General features: G+C 39.9%; 1 protein-coding gene across 1 annotated transcript in view; it reads right to left on the reverse strand.

Annotated features, from left to right (window-relative positions):
• The window catches only part of PRKCH (protein kinase C eta), a 251635-nt gene that overhangs the window by 105568 nt on the left and 130776 nt on the right, over nucleotides 1-15291 (reverse strand). Inside the window, exon 3 of the mRNA XM_004612376.2 lies at nucleotides 629-779. Within this exon, the coding sequence (XP_004612433.1) occupies nucleotides 629-779 (151 nt within the window). The remainder of the gene's footprint in view (nucleotides 1-628; nucleotides 780-15291) is intronic.

The raw sequence follows: 15291 nt of genomic DNA on the forward strand, positions 1-15291 counted from the left end.
AATTGAAACTTACTTACATTTATTTTACATAATAGATCTGACACTTAGACTTAAACTAGAGGCACATGTGTAGTACAATAATGCCCTAAATCACACAGAATTTCTCAACTGCTAATTATCTTACTTCTTAAATGCCAGGGAGTCTAGAATATGATCACTGAATGCGATTACCTTTGGCTACATACCACAGGGCTGGAGATTACTGTGCGTTTAGCTCACTTGAAACAATTAATTTTCCTAACTCATGTGTGTGACTCATTTCTTATTAAAGCAACACTGTTGCTTTTTTTTTCTTCCTCAGGGGATAATCTGCCAATTCAATATTCATTGACTGACTTTCTCTTTCTGCCTAGTGCTTTTTAACCAGTTCATTACTCATCAACACCTTTACCAAAATAATTGGGGGGGGGGGGAAATGACGCCTAAACTAAGTTCTATACATTCCTTTCATTTTCCCCCATCCCTTAGGGATGATCATTCTAGGTCAGCATATAAGAAAAAGAGGTGAAAATCAAATCTGAAAGCCATTTTTAAGAAAGCTGTTTGCTCCTGAAATCACACATAGCTGGAGGAAGCGTCATTTAAAAAGAAGGTTCTGGAAGACAAGATGGGGTGGGGGCCCTCTTACCAGATGAACTCCCTGCAGTGGGAGCAGTAGGTAGGCTGCCTCAGGTACGTGGCCATAAACTTGTGCCCATTGATCTGGTGGACCCGCCTTCGCATAGCCCTTTGGCGTTTCCTGGTAAAATGCTTGAAGATGCGGTCTCTCTGGAGCGTAGCTGCACATCAAAATACAGGGGGAAAGAAAATAATGTGTAATGAATTCTATATAACCTGCAACTCCATAGGGGAAAGCTTAATAGTCCCAATTCCCCACAGTATTCTTTCTTTCTTTAAGATATAAAACACTTCCCCAAAACCATCATGCTTTCCCAGTGGTCCTAAGGCTCTTAATTTGGGGGCAGGGGAGGGGTGTTGCTTAGATGTATGTGATCCCTGGGACAGCTCCTGTCTAGTTTAATGATCTATTCTGGGCCAGTCTCAGCAGTAGACCATATTTTCTCAGGAAAATAGGCTCTAATCTGTGACTGCAGGTCCCTGTCCAGCTGCCTGGGATCTCACATCCACTGGCTCTAACGACTGGTTGGGGAAACAGTTTCTCATGGTTTTCTGCCATGGTGACAACTTCTCACAACCTCCCAAACGGAGTGAAGGAACCGCATGGAGCACAGGGAAACTAGTGCCTAAGAGCACGAGATTAGGCACAACCTCTATAAACATGGAAAGGGGCAGGGTCTCACATGTTTAAAACCACACTCCCTAATCAGTAGACGCAGCAAATTAGGCACCCGCTAAAGACAGTCAATTATCTTTCACATAATTATACGAGAACTTTTCTGATGTGTGTAGAGAACTGCGATGAATAAAAGAAATATTGCTTCAATAATGTTTTTCAAGTAAACCACTGATGCAAGGAAATTTAAGAAAGGAAGCAAGAAAAAAATCCCTGTATGATTAAGATCTAGAAGAAATAGAACTGCCATAAAAATATAAGTGTTCAAAATTAAGTGAAGAACCACACAAACAAAACAAACAATTTTTCCAGAAGTAATTGCGAAATCTTTCTAAAAACTGCCTCTGAAAACCCACCCAGACAGTTTCATGGGTGAATTATTTTAAGCCTTCAAGACACGGTAATGCTAGGGTTTAACCTATCCCAAGACAAAGAAGGAAAACAGCCCATTCTTAAAGAAAACTATATGAAATAATCTTAGCACTAACAGATGTAACAGATATAGCCCAAGATATGGAAAAAGAATCAGAGGTTTGTAACCAGTCATTATGTCATGGGCACCATAAAAGTTTAGCAGTCTACAAACTCCTCAGAATAAAACTTCATAATCTAAAATACAATGTGCAAGATCACAAAGAAAAAGTATAAAATATATTTTAAGTAAAATGAATATGCTCATTTTATAAATTAAGTACTTAGCAGCAAACCAGACATTGTTCTTATTTTGGAGTGGTAATTAGGATAACTTATATTTCAAATTAGCTGTAAAAACCACACTTTACCTCACACCATTCATACTCCAAGAGTCATTGTCACTGTCACTGTCACTGTCATCCCATTGCTCATTGATTTGTTCGAGCGGGCACCAGTAACGTCTCTCTCATTGTGAGACTTATTGTTACTGTTTTTGGCATATCCAATACGCCACGGGTAGCTTGCCAGGCTCTGCCATGTGAGCACAATACTCTCGGTAGCTTGCCGGGCTCTCCGAGAGGGGGAGAGGAATTGAACCCAGGTTGGCCTCGAACAATACAAAATAAATTATTTCTGTTCTGCCTGGGACAGGGACTGAAATTCAGTATAGAAACATCCAAGTACAGTGGTGGGAAGGTGCAATGGGGATGGAATTGGTGTTCAAATATTAAATGTGATCAAATATTGTGAACTGTATCACTGTCATTCCGTCGTTCATCAGGCGGGCATGAGTAACATCTCTATTACACTCAGCCCTGAGATTTTAGCAGCCTCTCCTTACTCATCTTTCCCAACGATGGGAGGCTCTTACAGGGTTAGGGGAATGAGACGTTACTGTTTTTTGCATCAATTGTGAACTACTTTATAAAAATAAAATAAAAAAAAAACACATTAGCAGGGCTGGAACAATAGTATAGCAGGCAGGGTGCTTGCCTTGCGCATGGCTGATGTGGATTCGATTCCCTGGCATCCTATATGATTCCAGAGTCCTTCCAAGAGTGATCCCTGAGCACCTCCAAGTGTGGCCCCCAAACCAAAACAAAAAAGACACACACAAAAAAACCCAAAACGCCCATGATAGCAGGAGCCGTAGATCACTCTCTTGGAAGCCCAAGAATGCAGGTTTGTCCTGGGATTCCTCCGTAAGCCAGGTGAGATCCCGGCAGCACTAACATTGGGATCTATGGTGCCATGATACCTCAACCCAGTGTATGTGAGAGACTCCCCTTTCCAACCATCACAACAACAGCAACGAGTAATAGTAATTATTAAAGCAAAATACTTTCATATCAGATATTTTCATATCATCAGTGATAAAATAAAATGATGATATGAAAGTATCTGATTTTTACTGTGATCACCTATCAGAAATATCAGGCTTCCAGGGGGCTGGAGCAATAGCACAGCGGGTAGGGCATTTGCCTTGCATGTGGCCGACCCAGGTTTGATTCCCAGCATCCCATATGGTCCCCTGAGCACTGCCAGGAGTAATTCCTGAGTGCAAAGCCAGGAGTAACCCCTGTACATCGCCAGGTGTGACCCAAAAAGCAAAAAAAAAAAAAAAGAAAGAAAGAAATATTAGGCTTCCAGCCCACCTAAATTCTAATCATGGACCCAAGGAAAGTCTTCCTTAGTTTACTGATGCAGAGACACTCATTATAGAAGTACAGTATAAAAAAAGTGAGTAGAAAACCAATCTAGACTACTTTTATTCATTTTATTGATCTTTTCCTTACTTTTCTTTTTTTTTTAACAGTGTGTCTCCTGTAGAAATATTGCCTTTTACTTAGTAATCTATTCCTGCTCATCATACTGTCTTTCCAGTTTCTAGACAATAGTACTGGAATGGGGTAAAATATCTTAGGATGTAATACAAACTAACCACAAAGAACAAATATCTTGCAAAAGTTGAAGCATTTTAATGTCGCATACAGAAAGCAGTATTTAAGGAAAGCTAGATTCACACCCAAAGTCAATGACAGATAAAGATGTAGCCCAGTTAGATCAGAACAACAGCCGTACATATGGGAAATAACAGGACCATTATTTTGAAAGAAAATAATCTAAATAGCAACATAGTGGGAGACATCTTTGAAAAGCTGTTGAGTTCTCAAATACTTGCTAAAAATATCCGATTTAGGGGTTGGAGGAATAGTGCAATGACTGAGAGCACCAGCCATGCAAGGATACGGCCACAATTGCCAGCATCACACACAAGCTAAGAGTGATCCTGGCAGCCCAGGATCTTGGAAGTCCTACTGTCTGCAGTCCTGGCACTATATAATCTCCAGAACACTGTACCCACCTAGCTGGGTGCTGACATTAGAAAAAAAGAGAGTGAAGCCCTGGTGAGAAGAGAATTAAAAGATGTTCAAGTTCCTTGGCTGGGAAATGTGACCCCAGGGTAAGCACCACAACCGCAACTTGCATGCCTCAGCCATGAGCATGAACACATGAGCACATCTGTGAGCCTCAGGGAGCACTGCCGGTGGATGCAAGCACCACAGCTAGGAGGATGTGGAAACCTTATAATCACGACAGCATCACCACTATCAATAAAAGGAGGTGACAAGGGCAGGGAAGACAACAAATATCTTATGGGCAATGTACTATACAAATTAAAAAGTCAAATCCAATATGTAGACTTCTATGATAAAAATTCTAAAAGTTATTTTTCTAAATATAAGTTGCCTACAGCAGAACAATAAAATGTGTGCAACAGTGTGGGTGGGGCATGTTATCTCTGTACATCAAAAGAACAAATGTGGGGCCAGAACACAAAGGGTAGAGATGCTTGCTCGGCATATACCAGACCTGGTTTGAAAGCCAGCATCCTATATGGCTTCCTGAGCACCACTAGGAGTGATCTCTGAGCACAGAGCCATGAGTAAGCCCTGAGTACAGTCAGATGTCAGGTGTGATCACCCCCCCCCACACACAAAAGCACTGTTGTAAGCAAGTAACCAAAAGGACACTAATTAAATGAAAAATAAATTGTCTAACAAAATTAAGCTTTCATAATTTTGGTTTTATTTTTTCAATTTCCTTTCCTCACTTTAATTGTTAATAAAATTGAGTCCTTATTTGGATAGATTCACTCTATTCAGACTTTGTACAGCAGCAATTATACTCAAATAACCAGAAACTTTTACACTGTGAGGCATTATCTTTAAAAATACCCAAACCCACTATGACTAAGGGGGACTTTTATAGAAGTACAACAATGGGTATATAATTAGAAAATCTATTATTATATCTTATTCTATTAATAGGTTAAAAAATGAAACATAGTCTTTCAATAGATGTTGAAAAAAATACTTGTTAAACTTTGACTTATCGGGGCTGGAGAGATGGCATAGCACGTAAAGCCCTTGCCTTGCATGTGGCTGAGCCAGGTTTGATTCCCAGCTCCCCAAATAGTCATCTGGAGTGATCCCTGAGAGCAAAGCCACGAGTAAGTCCCGAGCACATCTAGGAATAGCCCCCAAATGACAAAAACATAAATTTAACTTATCCAATACAACATTCTTTTGAAAAGCAAAAAAATAGAGGTCTATTTCTTTTGCCTAAGTAAAACACTATATTCATAGGTTATAAGGATCAAACTAAATGGTAAATTTTTTAAAAATCCCATGAGTTATACACAAATAAAACTAATTATTACAAAAATATTACTCTGGAAGTACTCACCAAGGCTGTTAGGGGAAAAATAAAATAAGGAATATTAGAAGATGGGGCTGGAGCGATAGCACAGTGGGTAGGGCGTTTGCCTTGTACACGGCCAACCCGGGTTCAATACCCAGCATCCCATATGGTCCCCTGAGCACCACCAGGGGTAATTCCTGAGTGCAGAGCCAGGAGTGACCCCTGTGCATCGCTGAATGTGACCCAAAAAGAAAAAGGAAAAAAATCTATTAGAAGAAGGAGGCAAAGATATCATTATTTGGAGTTGTTTGGCACACAAATAGAAAATTTAGAAGCATCCAGATTAACCTATTGAAAACAGAGTATGATAAACAATGATGAATTTTCAAAAGTCAACAGATCTTTAGTATCTTACGAACACTTATTATATCAAAAGAAATCCATCAGCCGATATACTCAGGGACCAGGGAGTAGAACACACTGCATGGATGGGCCCCTGGGTCCTGCCCCGCTCACATACCAAAGAACATCTAATATCTAACTTAAAATTGCATTTGCACAGATACGAAACAAAACTATCTACAAGTCATTTATCAGAATAAATGCAAGATTTAAATTAAGGAAACCACAAAGAAACAAGGACACAACAACAAAAAAATGAAGTTCTTAGGGAATCTCAAGAAATCCAAAACTAGGGGGCTGGAGTGATAGCACAGCGGGTAGGGTGTTTGCTTTGCACATGGCCGACCCGGGCTCGATTCCCAGCATCCCATATAGTCCCCCAAGCACCACCAGGAGTAATTACTGAGTGCATGTGCCAGTAGTAACCCCTGTGCATCGCCGGGTGTGAAGAGAGAAAGAAAGAAAAAAAGGAAAGAAGAAAGAAAGAAAGAAAGAAAGAAAGAAAGAAAGAAAGAAAGAAAGAAAGAAAGAAAGAAAGAAAGAAAGAAAGAAAGAAAGAAAGAAAGAAATCCAAACTGTCAATTCCTCTTAATCTCTAATTCAACAAAATCCCAATCAACATTCAAAATATGTGTCTTAAGCATGACAGTTCTTTTCAAAGTTTACTTGGTATTATAAATATTTTTTGAACCTTGCAAAACTTTTAGCAAGGAAGGACTAGCTCTCAGTGTTTCTAAAGTTTCTGGAACTGAGATAGTTTGCTATCACCTCAAGTAGGTTCCAAATCTAGAGATTAGTTTAGCTCAAAGTGAATATGGTTCAAACAATGGGAAAAGATAATCTATTAAAAAAATAATGTTTAGAAAACTAGATAGCCTTTTGGAAGACACTTTCACCCCACTCTTTACAACAAAATAATCTCAGGTAAACATTACAGAGGATACAATAGAAAAATAAAGAAATATTTCATTAGTCTGAGATTCTGTAACACAACATATAATATAGCTTAAAACTGGGAAAAGAGAAGACTCCTAGGATTGTTTTAGCTATTTGCAGAAAGGGGATGTTATTATTTTATATGAATCTCAAGAGTACTTGAGCTCGGGGCTGGAGCGATAGCACAGCGGGTAGGGCGTTTGCCTTGCACACGGCCGACACGAGTTCTAATCCCAGCATCCCATGTGGTCCCCTGTGCATCGCCAGGTGTGACCCAAAAACCAAAAAAAAAAAAAAAAGAGTACTTGAACTCTGTCTTTTAAAAATGACAGGTATTTTTAGAGGGACTGCACTGAATCTGTATAATGGTTTGGGCAAGATTATAATTTTGACAATATTGATCCTTCCAATCCACAAACATGGGATGTGTTTCCATTTCCATGTGCCCTTTTAAGTTTCTTTTAGTAATAATTTATAGTTTTCTTTAAGTCCTTCACCTCTTTTACTAAGCTGGTTCCCATGTATTTGGTTTTCTGAGGCACAATTGTTAATGTGATTTTTTTTAATTTCACCCTTTTCTATTTTATTATTTGCATATACAAAAGCCATGGATTTCTGTATGTTGATTTTGTAGCCTGTTACATTACAAGCCTATCCTACAGGATGAAATAAGGATAACAAAATCTAGGGCAATGAAAGAGTCACAGATTTGCAATTTTAGGAATAAAAAGTTTGTCAAAAGGCAGAAAGCTAAAAGAGACGAATGGGGACAGGGATTCGTAACACAAGCCAAAGCATACAAAGGAAAAACAATATGTAATATACCAAAAGCATGGTAGCATTTGATAGATAAGGCTACTTCAAGAGTAATTTTTTTTAATTTTTATTACCCTTTTATTTTAACTGGGGTGGAGTGGACCACACCTGGCAGTTCTCAGGGCTTAGTCTTGGCTCTGTGTTCAATGATTACTCCTGGTGGGCTCAGGGAGCCATATGTGTTGCTGCAAATCCAATTGCAGTTGGTCATGTGCCAGGCAGTGCCTTAATTCCTGTACTATCTCACCAGCCCCAGGAACAATTTCTTCAAGATCAAGATCATATCTGTCAAGCTTTTTATCCCATAAAAAAATAAATAAATGTTCAGAGGCTATTAGGGCCATACTTGACAGTGCTGGGGGCCTATGTGCTGCAGGGGATTGAATGCAGGGCCTCATACATGCAAACATGTACTTTATCACTTGAGACACGTCCCTGGTTCCTGTCAAAGTTTTAACTGTGCATTTCCTTTCAATCAGCAACTTCACTTCTATGAGATTTCCCCCTATAAAAATACCACAATGCAAGATTATACACTAGCATCAATTTCTTTCTTATCAGTAAAAATTAGGATCTACTCGAAATCTTCTGAGATTGAAATTCAGAAATATCTAAAAAGGATTTAGCTAGACACCACAACCTTTATTTGAGGTCATACACAATTCCTACTCTCTCTGCTTCAGGACTGTGTTTGACTGTTTGGAGGGTTTGGTGTGTAGAGCCTGATTATATTTATCCACAGATTCCTCATCTGTGAGAAGGTTAATTTATATCCCTGCAACCATATGGCAATAATGTCATAATCAGTATTCTGAGAAGTTTCTACAATTTTAGATAAGGTTCACATAAGCACAGAAGTCACTCTGCAGAACGATTCTGCTCTTCTTGACAATAATACCAGTAGGCATCTAGTAACTATAAATGAGCAACAGATTATAATTTTTATTGACATGATTTTTTTTAATGTTAATAGTATCACCCTGTATCTAGCCTATGTTATTACCCACTTGAGACCCAGCTCAGTGCTGACCAAAGCAAAACAGGGATTGAATTACCAACTGCTCATCACACTTAGATGCAAATTAAATTCTCCCTTGGGGTCTAATTACCAAGTATTTACTTATTTAATCCTTTAATACTATAAAGACTGACTAAAAGGCCAGCTCACTTGCATTTTTAATATTTCATGACTTGAATCCTTCCCCACCAAGGTGAACACCACATAGCTATTAACATGGCCAAAGATTTCTTTACCCAGGATTCATGAAGATACTTGCAGCTGGGGTCTAAGTGGTTTACCCCAAATCATGAATAAAGGTGAGATGTTCCACCCTTCTGTTCCCACAGCAACACGGGAGCACTCACCAATCTTCTCCCTAGCCCAAGCCTTTTGGGGCAACTTCTCTTTCGCCTGTGTCCCTGGGTCTCACAAGCAACTCCAAGTGGTCATTTTATCCAAGTAATTTTGATGTGTTTTCCTTCTGTGTTCTTCCATCCCTCTGCTCTGTGTGTGCGTGTGTGTGTGTGTGTTTGTGTGTGTGTGTGTGAAGAGCAAGTGTACACTTCATGGCACAACCCAAACACCTGGGAATGTCCAAAGTATTTGGTTATTTAAGAAACGAAGGCCCTCCTGGTTTCAGCTGAAACTCTCTGTCTGCCTAATGCACAGGAAAAAAGAGCAATGGGATTGCACTTCTTTTACTTGAGTATAGACCAGAAGCCACCCTACGGAGTTCAGGGGGAGCTTGGTCAGTGCTAGCCCTTCCTCCTTTTGACTTAAGACTAGGTTAAAAGAACTAAACCAGACTATTCAGTCCTATTGTACCTTGTACCAACCAGGCCTTTGAGTAATATTTTATCACATGTTCGATGAACATGTCAGGCAACCCTAACATGCTTTGCAGCCAAAACTTGCATCATAACTCTGTTTGCAGCTGAGATGCTCAAGCCTTTAAGTAAATAGGAAGCTGGCTGGTGCCCAGCATGGAAACTCACATTCCAGTCACCAGAGGTAGGTCTGTTTCAAGCTCTATTCTCTTACTGGGAGTTGCTTTTGACAAGCTATCCCATCAACAGGGTGGAGAGTAATTAAGTCAAATATAAAGATGATTTGAATGAACTACTTTGAAATAAAATTCCGCTTTATAGAAATCTGATAATCATCCCACACTCTTTTGAGAACTTTAGAATGCACAAGGAACTTGGATTTACCAGAGCACCGCAGGGTGAGCTTTTACTGCAAAAAGAGCCAAACATTTGTGCTGCTAAAGGGAGGAACTCTCCAACACTGATTTAACTTTATTTCAAAAATAGTAATTATTTCACCCTGCTTATTTTTCTGCTCTGCCTTCCTCAAGTGAAGGTTTTATATACCAGCTACAAAAATATGTTTTTGAAAGTACCTCCAAAAGAAGTGAGCCCAAAGTGTGGGTTGTAGCTCTGAATTTTCAAGTGATTGTGAAACAAATTAAATCAGCAAGAGAGAGAGAGACAGAGAGAGAGAGAGAGAGAGAGAGAGAGAGAGAGAGAGAGAGAGAGAGAGAGAGAAATCTATAGCATTCAATTTCCAGAATCACTTATGTAAGGTGTAAAACAACTGTGATTTGGGGCAGAACACAATTTAACCTTGGTCAGTACAGAACACAATTTAACCTTGGTGAGTGCACAAAGAGGCAAGAGCACTGTGATTTAGGAGGACCGGTGGTTTGTCTGCAAGGGACGTGTGGAAGAGCTGCACATTCAATAGCACAGGTCAAAGTGTGCTGTGGTGGGATCTAAGACCCATGCATAAATCCTGCTCTTTCCCTCACAAGCTAGGAGACCAGAGCAAGTGATTTAATCTCCCAGGATTGGTTCTACATTCGCAGAACATGGAGGAGAGAAAGCCCTCCTCTCAAAAAGCCATTCTGAGGACTTGCTGAACTAACCTGCATTAGATCATGAGAAAAGTATGTGTCAGGAGTCAAGTGTTATAACTCACTGTTAAAATCTTTTGAACTACCATAGAGAGTTTTGGGAATAGGAAGGATTTCTAACTCAATTACCTAATTTCCTAGAAAGGAGAATCAATACCTAGGAAGCCATCAGCAGAGAAGCTAAACCACATGCCCAAGGTTCATGCAGCTGGCTGCTGTCCAAACTACCTACAGATCAGCATCCTCTACACTGGCTTCCCTCCCAGGGCTCTCTGAGCAGCATCACATGGCACCGCACTATGTCCTGGGGGCCTCCTGGATTCCCTGGAAAGTAATACATTTTCTGATGAGGAAACAGAAACTAACAGGAAGGTTAGATGAGGTCAAGCAGTCGGTGACAGAAAGTGGAGCTGCCAGAGTGTTCACTATTGTTGAACTACCAATACTATCAAAAGCTTTACTTCTTCCGGAGATATTTGTTTTATCACTTGTGTACATGGGAGGGAGTAACTGTGAGGAAAACAGGAAAACTAACAGTTGACTAAAAGTTACTAGTCTAAGAAAGAAAGAAAGTATTATACCATTATTATACTGGGCTATACTTTCAAAATCCATCCCTGTGGACAGTGCCAACAGCAGGTTCTCAGAGCACTGAACGTAGGACCACTGAACACTCCGAAGCCATCCTGTTTGATCACAGGCTGAGTACCTGAAGAATGCTGCATAAGAATTCAAACTAGGAGGATCCCTAGCTGAGACAGTAATGACACAGACAGAGGGAGATTAGGATGTGCATTAAGCAAACACAGAACTGAAATGAGTCTACATGAGGAACCCACTAGGGTGGGTAAGAGCACAAAGTGATGAGTGAAGGGACAATCACAGGCATTGTAGATCTAATCCTCGGATTAATGAAGACTTCAAAAATGAGACGAACAGTTGTTTAAAAAAAAGGGGAAGGCAAATGTGGACCAGAATAGAGAGATGGTTCCTGAAATGTGAGGCTGCAAAAAAGGGTGTGTTTATTTGTAAAAGGCAAGCAAGACATCCCTCTCCCTTGGCCCGGGAACTTTACAGACAGTGTCAGAATCTTCTGTTTTTTTAAATGAGCACGACTACATGACTCATAGTTATTTCCAAATTCAGATAAGCGTGATTAGACTCAACGTATTATGAGACCTGACCCTCGGACTGCTACACAAAGGTGCTTCTCAGAGATCTGGCTCCCTGGGGGAAGCTCAGCCTACAAAAACACCATCCACACTGCAAACTCCTGGGAATGGCTATTATTCTCTTGAGTAGGACTCGTGGCTCAAAGCACCCATGAAAGCTGAGGCCTTTCTCCTCTCTCAGCAGAAGGGTGAAGGGGACAGAATCCTGGTGTGCCCACAGGTCCATTAAGAGTCAGGGGAAAGGCATCTCACCCTACAGTTATTCAGAATCTGGGCCTCTCGTATTCTCTAATCTTAATCTCTGGTGCCTCTGAAAGTACAAATTCTCCCGCCTCTCAGTACTTGAAGAAAGAGACCTTGACTCTAACAATAACATATGGTTCGTTTCATTACAATTTCTTCTTATCGCCTCTGCCAGCTCTTCAGCACAATCTTACTTGTATGCTTCCCATTGTTATGTATACACTGTTCTCTGGACATGCTGATTCCCATTCATAACTTCAGAAACCTCTACACTGAGGGATTCCTAATCTTGTTTCTACAATTAAACTTCTTGTTTTTCCTTTCTTCTCTTACTTTTTCTCCCTGTTAGTATGTGTACAAATACATATTTGGCATACAACATTATATTTATTTCAGAGGTTTGATATACATATATACTGCAAAATGTTCACAATAAGTCTAGCTAACATTCACCACCATAGCTACAATTTTCTTATGGTGAAAACCTTCAAGGTCTCTCAGCAACGATTCAAATATATATATTAACCACAGTCACTAACCATGTTGTACAATACAGTCCACAACATATAATTGAGAGCTTGTAACTTCTGAGCCCTTCAATTCTGATTTTTCCCATACTCACCCCACTCTCCAACCATAAATTTGTAATAAATAAGCTTCAGAACAATCTCTCCAAGATAGTCTCTGAAGTGCTGGAAATAACACTTGCAGGCTGAACTCTCTTCCCATATCTTTAGCCCAGTTGTCCTCCTAGATTATTGTATTAGATCCTGAGAGTCGGTCAGAAAAAAAACAAACTCAGAATATCTAGTTTTTTTCTTTCCACTCACAACCAGCAAGTTGCCCAGTTCTACTAAACTTCTATAATCTGACCATTCCATGCTCATTACATACATAGTCCATGCCTCCCCCTTTCCTTTCATCTGAACCATACATTAGTCTCCTACCTATTCTTCCTGCAGGTGTTTGGTCCCCTCTGCAATTTTCACTTTATCCATCCAGGGATGCTTATGAAACACGACATCAGTCATGTCACATCCTACAGCTCCCCTGCTACAGTCTATGTGACTGTAGATTGTAAGGCTTAGTTATCCTGCCTGAACCTTAGTAAGGTGATAAGGATGAGGTCTGCTCCCAAATGATGGTCTCTCAGCTCTGTATAATATAGAACTCTGAGTCCTTAGCAGAAAAATAACTTTTAGAGCAAACTATTGTTTAAAACCTTGGTCAGCTGAGAGGTTATTGTTTCCCCTGGTCCTCAGTCTTTGGAGTCTGAATTTCAGGCCCCAGAAGTGAGGCATCCAAAATATTCTGCAGAGGAAGATGGATGTTGGTAAAGAGAGAGACTAAATGTCATAGCACAGAGACACTATGTTAACCATTCCTTATAGAATACACTACCTGGTACATATTATTCTGTGTATATTACCATTTCTGCCATTAAGACAGGGTTTACATTCACCAGCCAAACCTGAGGTCTGCCTCACAGAGGACATAAAAGGGGATAGTTATGACCCTCTGAAGCTGTCACAGTAGGTAGTAGGTTCCAGAGAAATGGGATGATCCTGGGGCCCAAAATCTGGGACTACAAGTTTTCCCAGTACCAACCCTGAAGAGCCAAGGTGCCTTTCAGTAAGAAGCTAGTAGGTCTTATAGTCCTACCACACTCCTCTACAAAATCTACACAGGAATCTAAGTAGACAGCAATGCCAGCCTCTGGTCCCAGCGCAAGTGCACAAGCACAGCCTGTACACATTATCAACATCACTCACCAGGACAGTTCTTCGCAGTACTATCAAACCCAACTATACAGTAACACATCAGAACCACCCAAAGCCCACAGTCTACATCAGAGTTCACTCTTAGTGCCACATATTTTGTAAGTTTGGAAAATGTTTAATGACCCATATGCACCATAATAACAAACAGTATGTTCAGACACCTCTCTACTCTCTACCTCTGAATATAAGTTTACTGCCTTCATATACTTTGCCCTTCCTAGAAAGTCTTACCACTGGAATCACAATATGTATCTCTTTCAGTTTAGCTCCTCTAGCCTGTTATTATGCATTTATTTTATTTATTTGTTGTTATTTTGGGACCACACCCAGCACTGCTCAGAGGTTACTCCTGGCTCTGTGCTCAGACATCATTCTTGGCAGTGCTCTGGAGGCCAAATGGTGTGCTAGGGATCCAATCGGTGTTGACTGCAGGCAAGGCATGTGCTCTGACTGCTGTAATATTGCTCTGACTCCTACTATTATGTATTTAATGTCCCTCCCTGTTTTGTCATGGTCCGATTAGCTCATTTATTTTAGTGCTGAGTAATATTCCATTATCTGCTTATACTATAGTTTATCCAGCCTTTCTTCTAAACAAGAAGGTAAGCTTGGTGTTTCCAAGCTTTGGCAAATCTGCTATAAACAGGCACCTGTAGGTTTCTGTGTGGGCTTTAGTGTTCCGTAATTTTTTAAAGTTACTATTTCTGTTTTTATAACAAGTAACATTCATCATAAAATATTTAATCTGTATATCTTATAAGGCTGAAAATACATTAGTACTAATTTAAGTTTAAGCATATCATCTCAGTGAAAGTAAAGACGTTTTATTTGAACTTCTTGTATTTCCTTTTCATTTACTTTAAGTTTAGGGACTGCTCTCTCTACCCCCACCCCAGTCTCAAGCTAAGGTTGGTCTTCCTTCCTCACAAAAAAGATTATTATACAAACAACCTGTCCAACCAAAATCTTTTCCAGATAAACATGTGTTTCCTGCTGAGAACTAAAGGAATCTTGCCCTGTAACTTGGCTTATTCCATTCTCCCCACCCCCCTCCCTTTTTTTCCCCTTTCCTTTTCCACTAGTAGATTTCTGAGGTCCCTTCAAAACACTCAATTTCTGATTTTATGATTTTTAGCAAAACCTTACAGGATAATAGACATGAGAATATATGATGCCTAGTCATTTCCTTCTCCAGCTACACAGTTGGAACGAAAGCAATGTTGTCTGCCCTCATGATGCTGATTCAACAGGATTTTTTTTTTAAATGTAAGGCACTATTGCTCATTGCAAACAAACTAGCTTAGAATTTAACTCTGAGGGTGAAATGCCTTTGCCACATAAGTCAAATTTCTTACAACACTAGTGTGAAAGCTCTGAACCACAGCCAATTTCTTTAGTTTTTCTTTTTTAATAGAGGGTGGGAGAGGAGACAGCTGTCATTTATATCATAAACTCACTTCCTGTCATGCTAACAATTCAGAAGCATGTATCTCAGCTACTAGGTAGATATCTTTCTTTGCTTCCTGACAATTATATTATGCCTTAAACAGGAACAAATTTTAAAGAGATGAGGAATTTAAGCAAAGATTTGGTATTGACAGGGATTGAAAGCG

Source organism: Sorex araneus, chromosome 3, assembly GCF_027595985.1.
Source record: "Sorex araneus isolate mSorAra2 chromosome 3, mSorAra2.pri, whole genome shotgun sequence".
Classification (NCBI taxonomy): Eukaryota; Metazoa; Chordata; class Mammalia; order Eulipotyphla; family Soricidae; genus Sorex; species Sorex araneus.